General features: G+C 50.4%; 5 protein-coding genes across 5 annotated transcripts; 1 reads left to right on the top strand and 4 right to left on the bottom strand.

Moving 5' to 3' along the window:
- Positions 1-856: 856 nt before the first annotated feature.
- LCP9604111_7715 (putative small nuclear ribonucleoprotein SmD3) lies at positions 857-1,545 on the bottom strand (the record flags this gene model as incomplete). Its single annotated transcript, XM_039075778.1, has 4 exons — positions 857-962; positions 1,064-1,193; positions 1,306-1,366; positions 1,489-1,545. 4 exons carry the CDS (start codon positions 1,543-1,545, stop codon positions 857-859), a joined length of 354 nt encoding a protein of 117 aa, XP_038926330.1.
- Positions 1,546-1,874: 329 nt separating this feature from the next.
- LCP9604111_7714 (phosphatidylglycerophosphatase) lies at positions 1,875-2,609 on the top strand (the record flags this gene model as incomplete). Its single annotated transcript, XM_039075777.1, has 1 exon — positions 1,875-2,609. One exon carries the CDS (start codon positions 1,875-1,877, stop codon positions 2,607-2,609), a length of 735 nt encoding a protein of 244 aa, XP_038926329.1.
- Positions 2,610-3,552: 943 nt separating this feature from the next.
- Positions 3,553-5,450, bottom strand: LCP9604111_7713 (transcriptional regulator family: Homeodomain; the record flags this gene model as incomplete). Its single annotated transcript, XM_039075776.1, has 3 exons — positions 3,553-4,826; positions 4,880-5,079; positions 5,131-5,450. The coding sequence occupies 3 exons, from the start codon at positions 5,448-5,450 to the stop codon at positions 3,553-3,555; spliced, it is 1,794 nt and encodes a 597-aa protein (XP_038926328.1).
- A 1,838-nt stretch (positions 5,451-7,288) lies between these two features.
- LCP9604111_7712 (Zn(II)2Cys6 transcription factor) lies at positions 7,289-8,874 on the bottom strand (the record flags this gene model as incomplete). The annotated part of the gene is made up of 3 exons (XM_039075775.1): positions 7,289-8,466; positions 8,527-8,784; positions 8,838-8,874. 3 exons carry the CDS (start codon positions 8,872-8,874, stop codon positions 7,289-7,291), a joined length of 1,473 nt encoding a protein of 490 aa, XP_038926327.1.
- Positions 8,875-9,266: 392 nt separating this feature from the next.
- LCP9604111_7711 (uncharacterized protein) lies at positions 9,267-10,837 on the bottom strand (the record flags this gene model as incomplete). The annotated part of the gene is made up of 4 exons (XM_039075774.1): positions 9,267-9,509; positions 9,558-10,010; positions 10,061-10,407; positions 10,459-10,837. 4 exons carry the CDS (start codon positions 10,835-10,837, stop codon positions 9,267-9,269), a joined length of 1,422 nt encoding a protein of 473 aa, XP_038926326.1.
- Between the last annotated feature and the right edge of the window lie 256 nt (positions 10,838-11,093).

The raw sequence follows: 11,093 nt of genomic DNA, 5'->3' as shown, positions 1-11,093 counted from the left end.
TGCATCTGCGATTCTCCTGTCCATTCACTTATCATACGATTCCCTCGGGCATCGAAGGGCGTTGGTTTGGTTTTGGTTCCTGTCCACACTTCATGGTCTCTCCTTTTTGTTCGCTGTTCGGTCTGTTGCATAGTCGGCCGTCAGTTATAAGATACCCCGACTCACATCGTTGGCAGTCTGGCTTTTTTTGTGCGTGTGATTCCCCTTTTTGCTACCGGTTGAGGTGCAGTATATATTTTTCACCTCGCAAAATTATTTTTAATTAAAAGATTCAGCAGACCTTTTCTTGCTAGTTTGCCACGAAGGTGAAGAATTAATGGAGAAGCAATGCGGTTTTCTAGACACTAAAGTCTAGAGTCCAGTTTACATTCAAGGGCAGCTTAATTAATCTAAACACTGTATATCCTCAGTCCACTACTCGTCGGTATCTGCCTCCAATGCTCCTCTTAGATTTTCAAGATGTCTGAGGATGTGCAAACTAGTTCAAATAAAGACGCTTGAGAATAAGCGAGCGAGTGCTTCCATCACCGGCTGATGCGTTGGTCTCAAACGAATCTGAAACTTGGCAGGCATTTGTCGACAACTTTTCCAAAACCATGTACCACTTCGGAGCTTGCCTTCGAGTGCGAACACGACGAGCACTTGCGGTTCTCGATTGTGGGATAATAGCGGCGGTGTTAAAGGCAAAGAAGGTAGTGGGCTCGAAGTACTCCGAATTCTAGGACTAGAAGTAGCTACGACTTTTAAGCCCGAAAAAGAAATGCCTTAAGAACCAAGAAAACAAAGAAAAAACGCCAACCACTCTTGAACTTGTGAGGCCTTGAAACTGCGATTTCATCTCTTCCAGATACCACGTCTAACCCCGGCCGCGCTGGCCACGCGCACGCTGCACCGTAGCCTTACCACGCGCCAAACCGACACCGCGCCCGCGCTGGCCTCGTGTACGGAACATGGGTGCATTCCTAGAAGAGAGTAGACAGTCAGCAAAGGTGAAACTGGAGATGCGCAGTTCCGCAAAATCGTAAATTGCGATCTAAAAGCTGGATATCCGAGTTCGACGTACCGGAGCATGTCAGGCACGATGAAGAATCGCACGTGGCTGCCGCGAATGTAGACCTGGTCGAGATGGGAGACACGGCCATCGCGAGCGGTGACGGTGATGTCCTTGAGCTGAACGTTCATGTTGTCCTCGGCTGTAGGAAAGAGCAGTCAGTATGTGACCGCGCAAAAGAAACATTCCCCGATGCTTGTTTGACCTCTAGATAGAGAGTAGACACCAAGCTCGAGAAGAAATGAACCACGTACCTTCCAAAAGCTTCCCCCGGTAGACGACTCCTGATGTGATTTCAATTGTCACGACATGGCCCTATTGGAAAACGATATTAGCCCCTCTGCCTCGCGCGAGATCGTGCATGAATTCCATTTTCGCGCGATATGTACATGGATCGTATAACAATCTAGATAGCAATATCGGGGAATATAACGCACCTGCGCTTCGTTGAGGAGCTTGATCGGGATGCCGATCGTGGAGGTGAGCTTGCCCATTTTGACTGTGTGACGGCGAACAAGGATGAAAAACGGTTGAAATAAGTCGAACAGAAACACCGGAAGCTTCCTTCGTACCAACAAGGGACGAATAAAGGCAATGGGTGATCGTGGGGAGATGGTGGGACAGTAACGAGGTCGGTTAAGTGGAGGTTAAGAGAAAGGCGAGTTTTGCGGTTAAGCTCATCCTCTCCGCTTTGGCTGTTCCAACCCCGACCAAACAACAACCTCAACCTCAAAAAGGCACCAAAGAATCACCCGTGATGTGCCTCCAATAACGCTCTCTACACCCCCCGGACCTCTACATCAAAAATCCGAAACCCACCATAATGGCCGGCTCACCCAATTCCAACCTACGCGGCTTCAACCACGCCGTCTACACCCTCCTCAAACAACCAACTCAATTCCTCCCACATCTCACAATCCCAACCTTCACCCAGCTCCCCGAGAACCTAGGACCACACCTGATCAACGCAAAGAAAGGGCCCCAAACACAAATACCCACAATCCGCGCCCTAGTCCTGGACAAAGACAACACGCTCTGCGCGGCGAAAACAACAACCTTCCCCCCACAGATCCTAGCCAAACTCTCCTCACTCCGCACCTCGCCAACATCCCTCTTCAACCAAACCACACACCCAGACTCAATCCTCATTGTCTCGAACCGCGCCGGGAGTCACCCGCGCTTCGACGGCGAAGTCTCCGAGCTGGAAGCGCAGCTTGCGCCTCTGCGCATTCCTGTTTTCCGGCTGCCGGCGGGCGCGGAAAAGAAGCCCTTTTGCGGCGAGGAGGTTGTGCGGTGGTTTCGGGAGAGGGGGGTTATTGATTCTCCGCATGAGATCGCTGTTGTTGGGGATCGGCTTGGGACTGATGTGCTTATGGCGGGGATGATGGGGTCGTGGAGTGTTTGGTGTAAGGAGGGTGTGTTTGATATTGGGATGGAGGGGAAGCAGGAGCGGAATGTCTTGGAGAAGATGGAGGTTTGGATTGAATGGTTCCTTAGGGTGAAGGGAGGGTATGAGGCGCCTTTGCCGATGGGGTGGGAGAAGCAGAAGCAGTCGTAAGGCGTGTACTGCGTGGTGGATGAGACCTTTGATACCCTTGTATAAACTGTACCAGTATGTTTACCAGTGTCCAGTATAGTCGGACTGAACTACGGCTACAATCTACATAGAGCTGTATGCAAAATGAATTTATTCAGAGCCTAGCGTCAATCCCCCAAACTCGTATACCGCCAGCTCAGCGCTGTCCTACTTGTATGGTCCCGGGCAGAAGATATCACAACTCTGCGCAGCCCAGAGGATCGGCGTTGGTTGGATGTCTGACCCAAACAGGTGCCGACACAACAAGCTCATGTGCAAAAACTCGACTCCAGACCCATGATGGGAAACGGGCCATTGAAAGTGCAGGGCAGACAGAAGTCTAGCACCAGCCTTGAAATTCACACAAAAGAGAATAAAAGAAATGGAGGGGAATGGAGTCGCAATCCAAGCCGGTCTGTTTGGCATAACCACGTAAAAGAGAAATGTAAAAGGGGAAAATGGAGAAAATCAAAGAATAGTGAAAATCCCGGTCATAAGTCAGAAGAACATGAAGAATGGTAAATTGACCGGGAGCAAAGAAGAGAAAAAAAAGTCCTGTGGGAAACAGGAACAAAAAGAGCAAAAAATCGCTTCAGGACCGGCCCCAGAATAGAAAGGGTATAATCAATACAACAAGACACAAGGGTATGTCACGCAAGAAACACATCAAAGGGTAAAATCGCTTCCCTAGCCATCGCCAGCGAGACGAGAATCATCCGAAAAGAGCCGTCGAGTGGGTGTTTCAAAACACCGAAACTCGACTTGCTGATATCGGACAATTAAGAAACTTCCCAAGGTGAAAAAAACCCCAAAGAACCCATCGACAAGCATAAGCGCCGCATGCACAGAAAAGGCCGTGAAACATCAAGAGACAAAGGAGAAACACAAATTCAAAAAAAACCCCTGAGAGGCACCACACTCGTGGTTATGACCCAGTTGGCATACCCTGCGAGTTTATCTCATCCAGGTTAGCCATACCGTGGGAGTAATCACCCATGCCGGGAGAAGGGTGAGCAGAGAGGCCGTGCATAGGCAGTTCGAAGCTGGGACTTTCGTGCGAAACGTCATAGTTCACATGATGCTTCGAGTACATATCGTTCATCGAGAGACCGTCATCGAAGCTAGTCTGCTGGTCGTGCGAGAAACCGTACATATCGGACGAGCCGTGCGACATGCTGGATAGTGGCGGCGAGTGGTTTGCAATCAGTGGGTCGGCAGGGCTCATGCTAGAGTAAGGAGACGGTGCGTGAGAGCCCATTGCCGAGGCATCCGTTGAACCCCCCGAGACGAAGGGCACGTTGAACTGAGGCGCCATGCTGGCGATTGGTGTGGAATCGTCCTGACCGGCGTTGCTGTACATGGGACTGGCGAAGTCGGGAGGCGAACCGGTGGTCGTCGCGGACATGGGGTTGTGGAAATCCAGCCCATATCCTTGGGTATCGATACGGAGGTCGGTGGGGAGATGATGCACTGACTGTGGAACGGGTGCGTAGATGCCTGCTTCGGTGTGGTTGAATGGGGGTGGAGGTGGCACGTGGAAGGAAGACATGGGACTCTGGAATGTCGAGATGTCAACTGCAACAGGTACCGAACGGCTTCGTTGGCGCTTGTGGCCACGAGCAGCTGGCATATTGAAGCCCAAGTGGTTGCTATCCTGGTACAGGTTCATGTAAGTTGGAGCAGCAAAATGGTTGGGCTGAGATGCAGGACGCTGGATGAATGGCGGGGACATCGCAGCCGGCACGGCGAAGCTGCTGTTATTATAAGCCAGGCGGTTCTGGAAAGACTCCAACGATACAAGCTTGGCAAGCTGAACGCTCAAGACCTTGGGATGGCCTCCCAGGTGATGAACCATGATCTGACTAGCTTGCTGCTCCTCGGTGAAATCACCGCATTGGTAGAATCCTCCGGAGTTAGACGAGTCCATGTAAAAGTGCGGCGGGCGGTTCAACTCCACAACAAGACCACCTGGTCGAGGTGGTTCCCCATTCGGCCCAGGGCTCGGATCCCCAGTTTCCAAGGTGATGTTCTTGATATAGGCAAACGGATACTCGATCTTATAGCCGGCAGCATCGTTGTTGATATAGTAAGTCATGCATGCCTTATCAGGGGAATAGAAAACGACCAAGTCCATGGCGTTTTGTCCAATGCGCCGCCAGCTGCCGACAGTCAAGGAACGACAGGTGAAGTGAGAAATTACTAGATTACCAATTAATTAATGGGCGATGGAGCGGAGGGAGTTATCAACATACCGACTTTGCCAGAAGGGCTGGTCTCGTTTGCGTACATGCTAGGCTGGCCGTATGCGCCAACCCGTCCAAATGGGTCTCTTGCGCCAGCTTTGTTCGGATCAAACTGCATCGCGAGATAATGTCGCATAGATTCTGGGATAGAGTCACATCCTTCGCCGGTCTCGATGCTCTTTTTGGCCAGCATCTTAATTTTAGCGCGGCTACCCTGAGTCAGTAAAGATAATAGAAATACAATCCCGAGTAGCACCTACCGATTTTGGAACCAGATTTGCACAGACCGCTCGGTCATATTAATATCTGAAGCAATACGTTCCCTGGTAGCCGCAGTAGGTGTTGGGTTCTTGTTGAATTCGATTTCTAGAAGGACAAGCTGATCCTGTGTTGCGCGTTGACGCTTGTTGTTTTTCTGTTGTTGAGTCAGAGTGCTCTTGCGAGGAGGTCGGCGCGTAACCGACGAATGAGCCGTTGTAGCACTCGAGGTTGACGGAGAGGGCGTGGAGGCTGGAGGCGAGGAAGACGAGGGCGCAATTGCGCCGTTTGATGGGTAATGCATTTCTGTCAACAAAGACATAATGTAGCGTGAGTCGGTAGAGAAATATATCGCACGAAAATCGGGACTGTGTCCAAGCTGTTCAATATGTTTTTTTGGGTGCGTATATTGTTTATTTTCGGAAAGAAAAAAAGTAGGTGTGACGATCCGGCCGACAAATAATGAGGTGGGTGTACGGTACGGAGACGGAGGATTGGAAATATTGATTCCCTCGAAGCAGCCACAGGCGCGAGAGGGTCAGGTTGAAGATATAAATGAATGGAAGTGTAGCGTAGGGATCCAATCGCGAGGGTGTCCACGTCAGTGACTGGGGGGTTGGGTTGTAAGGGCGCGTCGCAGAGGCGTCCGGAAAAGAGGGGATAAATAAAAGGGCTGGCCAAAGCAGCTGGAAACGAATGGCAGGGGAATAAGATCTCCCTATATCGACAGGAATCAATGAAGAATCAAAGATGTTTCTGCAGATGCTCAAATACCCAGGTTGAATCGATCAACGGGGCGGGAACGGGAGGGGGGGCAAACCGTCGAGGAAACGAATGAATTGGGCAGAAATGAGTGAGGTATAATGTCGCCGTGAAAGAATGAAACGGACGCAAAAGAAAAAGAAAAGAATGGAGGGAATGAGAATACAAGAAGCGCAGGGCAGAAGAAGCGGATCAGGAGATGGGAGATGCTGACTACACAGAGGGAACCGGTTGATGGCCAACGCACCGGAGCCTTTCTGGACTATTGGCACCTCGTGGGGGCCCCATTGTTTTTTTTTTTTTTTTTTTTTCTGGTTAGGGCCTCGATTTCTGTCTTTTTTTAGTTCTCTTACGTTTTTTCCCTCTTTTGATGTATTCTACGAGATTGCAGATTGCAGAAAATCCTGGAGGGGTTTCCATCCGGGTCGAGTGCATGAAGTGGTATGTATGGAGTGGAGGGAAAACTGGTTTTGGCCCCTGCGTTGACCTGCATGAGTCTAAAGCAGCACGGCGACCTGGAGCAATAAGAGCGCAGCGTGAGCACCCATTGTTTGGAAGAGGGGTAGTGCCACTCCTTACTCGTCGTCTTGTCCAACGGTGTGACTCTCAGGGGCAGTTCAACCTGGAAATGGAATGAATACAAACACACTGCAATACCGACAATCCACGTGAGATCGGGAATCTGAGACAGTGTCAAGTCAATGCGTTCGGCAAAGCGTTTGACGAATGAACGAGGAGGTGGAAGGACGATGTGATAGTTTTCCCCTGGCAAGTTTCCCCTGATTCGAGCACCACGGTGCCAGGGGCTAAGCCAGTGGACTCGGCCAATAAGCTTGCAGTTACACGTGCAGTTCCGCGGACCGCCAAAGGAGAAACATTCAGGTACCCGCCCCGGCATTGATTATGATTGGCCGGTGGGACATGACAGGTCATTCTAGACCCCGACCCCGACCGGTACTGAATTCAGGGTGCAACTCTCCTTCGTTGCCCTAAGTCGTACATCCGCCATATCCGGTTTTACGATACTGATCCCGTCATATGATAACTATAGTTACAACTTCTGTACATTATTCTATACGGATATACGGAGTACTCCGTCTTCAATAGCCCTGGATCGTCTCAACTCTCCGGTGCGTCTGTTTCTTACATTGTAGTATTTTACTTCGGGCATTCTGACCCTGTACTGCATGTAGTATTCGCATTCCCGTGAATATGATATGTAGTGCATTATCATCCTTGACGTGCAAAATCCCGGGCATTCCAATCTAGGCAAATAAGCAAATACCCCTGGGACAGTTCATTGTTTTAACTCCGCGAACCGGTTCATCCATAATTACCGGGAAAAGAGAAAGCCCCCTAAAATGCCCAATATCCAATATTCCAAAAATATTAACTTCGTTAGAAGATGAAGAAACAAGCCCCTCGATCAAGCGCTTGCACATAGCTATCCACAATTGACAATTCAGTCCCCCTTGGCCAACCGGAATCATTACCCAACTCACGCAGTCTATCCGTAGTTTCCCAGATCTGCTCAATAAGCTCCATTGCCGAGTTCCGCTGCTGTTCTCGATAGTAAGCCGTCATAGACTCATGCTTCTGCCGAACCCACATCCGATCCTCAGGGGAGACAGCCTCCCTCGCCGCAATGTAGAACGGCTGGGGCAACGACGAATCAGGCCCACACCCCGTCGACAGATGATCCATCAACCCAAAGCATAAATGTGCCAGATGCTGCACGCGCGGCGAGCACGTCTGATCGCGAAAAACCCGACGCGCAAGCAGCAAATGCGCTGTCCAGTAAAAGCACTCGGTGAGGATATCCAGGGGCGTGCGCTCACATCGCGCCGGGGGTATTCCACGGTATCCGGATCCCCAGGCGCGAAGCTCGGTGTCGAGTTGGAAGGCTTCGTTGAGAACGCCTTTGTCCGGCTGTGTTTCGAGCCCGTCGCTCACGTCGCAGGCTAGATGCGCGATTCGGACTAGAAAGCACATCAGGGGCTGTGGGCATCCGGTCATCTTGTGGAATGAGGGCTCGGTGGTGTCCCAGCGACTCTGGTCGGGCTGGTAGAGTATGAATCTTTGCGGGGCGTAGGGTCTTCGCTGTCGGGAGATGGCTAACATTACATCGACCATGCCGAAGCGCTGTACTGTCATGCGTGCGATGGGGTTCTGGGGTATTTCGTCGAAGTAGCCTAGTGCTTGCATAAGCCAGGAAGCGCATTTCACGTGAGGCTCCAGTACGCCGTCTGCTGTTTGTGCAACGACTATCCCCTGAAGAACGACCGCTGTGAGCAATGCTTCTCGCTCGTGCTTATTGCTGGCTACAATTGTACCCGAGTCGCAGGCGGCCCTGGCTTCGATACTGAGCAAATTCTTTCCAAGCGTCCTGAGCATTCGCTGCTGGCGCTTGGCTGCGAGATCAATGCTGGTTAATCCGAAGTTGAGCATATGTTCTGTCGATATGCAGACAATCGTCTCGAGAAGAATTGGTGAGGATAGAGCTGGGATAGAGACCTGCCGGTAGGGGTTGTCCGGGCCATCTACAGCGGGCACATTGGATGAAACGAGGCTTACGTCTGTGCAGATAGTCTTGATTAGGAATTCCTATTCCACTTACACAGAATGAGGCCACGTACAATATTCCCAGGCGGATTTGTCTTCTGCAGATTCAAAGCATGTCTCTGTAAAAAGTGTCGAGGGTCGACCTAGCATGTTTTGTTCTGCTCGACGGGTATCTTTGCAGCGAGGCTTATGCCTTGTCGGCATTGGCTCTTTTGGTCGAACCCATTTCACACCCAATGGATACTTGCAGTCCAAGTCCCGCGAAGCACAAAATGCGCAAACTGGCTGTTGCTCGTCACATTTATTGTGTTTCTTTCGGCATGGCAGACATCCTGTCGCACATTGATATTAGCGCCTCTACTAGCCCTAGGATGAGTCACCATACCAGTCCGTGATCGTGAGAACTTTTCGCTTCCAGCCATCTATATGATCGAAGAAATGATGCGCTACTGAGTAACGAGAGATTGACAAAGAATAAGAGTAGGGGTGTTAACTATGTGTTCCCCGCAGCCTTATCTATGTGAGAGTCACCTGATAATCGACCAATTAGATTGTTTTCACACGCAAAATGTATTTCACAATGACATTACTTTGTATATCATGACCGGAAAGCGTCAATGAGGGGGATAGTAGTCGCTGTAGCGAATTTTTTGGAATTTCTAGGAAGACATCGCGGCATTGATTTACCATACGGCAGCGGAACCCGCCAAACATGCATATCGACTCTTCATTCTCATTGATTGGGAATCGAGTGGGAAATTCAACAAATTTGATTGTAAGAAGATACGATAGAGACTAAACTGCAGAGGGCGCCCTATCCCAGAACCTCTTGAATAACCCGAACAGTTCGGTCGACTATCAAGTCAATCTCCTCACGGGTAGTATTATAAGGCGGTGCCAGGATAATATGATCACCATTAGTACCATCGATACCCCCATTTCCTGGCATCAATGAAATCGCATATTCGGGCTTGAGACCTGTGGCGTGTAGAGTCCGAGAAAGCGCCTTTGAAGGCGGATATGGCTCTTTCGTCTCTTTATCCTGAACAAATTCCATCTATAATCATGTTAATAAATACCAACAATGAGAACGAAGAAAACTTACAGCCCAGAACAAACCTCTGCCTCGAATATCACCAACATGAGGGTGACTATCCAGACGCTCGTGAAGAAGCTGACCCAGATACTCTCCCATCGCTCGTACGTTCGGCAGCAGATTATCCTCTTGTATAATCTGCTGCACCTTGTATGCAGCCGCACAGGCAACGGGGTGTCCCTGGTATGTCTGACTGTGGACAAAAGCGCCGGTGCCCTTACTCAGAGTATCGACGACGTGCTTGTTGACGAGCAATCCGGCAATTGGGGCATAGCCAGCACCAAGTCCTTTGGCAATTGTTTGGAGGTCAGGGATGACGTCTTCTTGCTCCCAGGCATGGAGGGTTCCGGTGCGGCCCATGCCGGACATTACTTCGTCTAGAATGAAGAGTGCTCCATGTCGCTCGCAGACGGCTTTGAGTGCTTTGAGGTATCCAGGCAACGGGGGAACACAGCCAAGGGTCTATTGAAACAGTTAGCATGGTTATCTTGGCGAGATCAGGTTGTACTCACAGCACCGGGCATTGTCTCGGCTATGAATGCACAGACAGTGCTGGGGCCAAGTCTTTGGAATTCGTCCTCCAGTTCTTGGGCTAGTCTTGCAACGTAGTCTTCGGTGCTTTCGTTCGCATTCATTCTGCGGTAGGGATAGCATTGATTCACGTGGTGAATATTCTTCGAAAGAAGACTCTCATAGATCCTCCGCCGGGAGGCGTGGTATCCAACAGCAAGTGACCCGAGGGTATTTCCGTGGTAGGACGACTTTCGAGAAATGATGTTAACCCGCTGGGGCTCAGGAACGGGCAACTCCGTAAAATACTGAATGGCCATCTTCACAGCAGCCTCGACAGCTTCGGTGCCTATTGTGATTTTAGTAACCAATCTTGGTTTAGCATGGACAGATTTCTTACCCGAGCTCACAATGTAGGCACGAGACATCTCGCCTCCAGTTGAGTCTACCAGGAATTTTGCCAGACTCTCCGCAGCATTGTTGGTGAAAAACATGGAATAGCAGTAGGGGACTTTCTTTAACTGGTCCAGGATGGCTTCGTGGACACGCTCGTCGCTGTGACCCAGACAGGATACAGCCGCACCACATGTTGCATCCAGAATTTCGAGACCATCCTCAGTTATCAGGTAGCTGCCTCGACCACCGACAATGTTCAAGGGCTCATTTCGTAGCTGGTGGTAAAGGACTCCGCTGGATGGTTTGATGCCAGTGGTGTCGACCTGCTTCTCGGGCGGGGTAGGCACTGAAGCTGCTTCCAGTTCTGGTTTATAGTCACCCATTGTATGGATTGTGCTGAAGAGTTGGAGCTAAAAAAAAGGATGAATCAAGTGATGCTCACTGAAGATGGATGTGTCCGTTTGAACAGGGAGGGCGGGGTGCCATATATAGACTCACCCCGCCATGGCCAGAAATTAAAATGCAGACGTAGGACACTGACGCTTGAAAATAGCCCAGACGCAACGCCGTGATTGGCAAGTCTCGCCTTGTCGCACATCGTCAAGTTCATACTTGGGTACGATAAGCTAATCCCAAAGA

The sequence above is a fragment of the Penicillium roqueforti genome (genome assembly GCF_015533775.1).
Source record: "Penicillium roqueforti strain LCP96 04111 chromosome Unknown scaffold_25, whole genome shotgun sequence".
In the NCBI taxonomy this organism is placed as follows: domain Eukaryota; kingdom Fungi; phylum Ascomycota; class Eurotiomycetes; order Eurotiales; family Aspergillaceae; genus Penicillium; species Penicillium roqueforti.
Note: the sequence above shows the minus strand (reverse complement) of the source record. Positions and strands in the feature narration are given on the sequence as shown.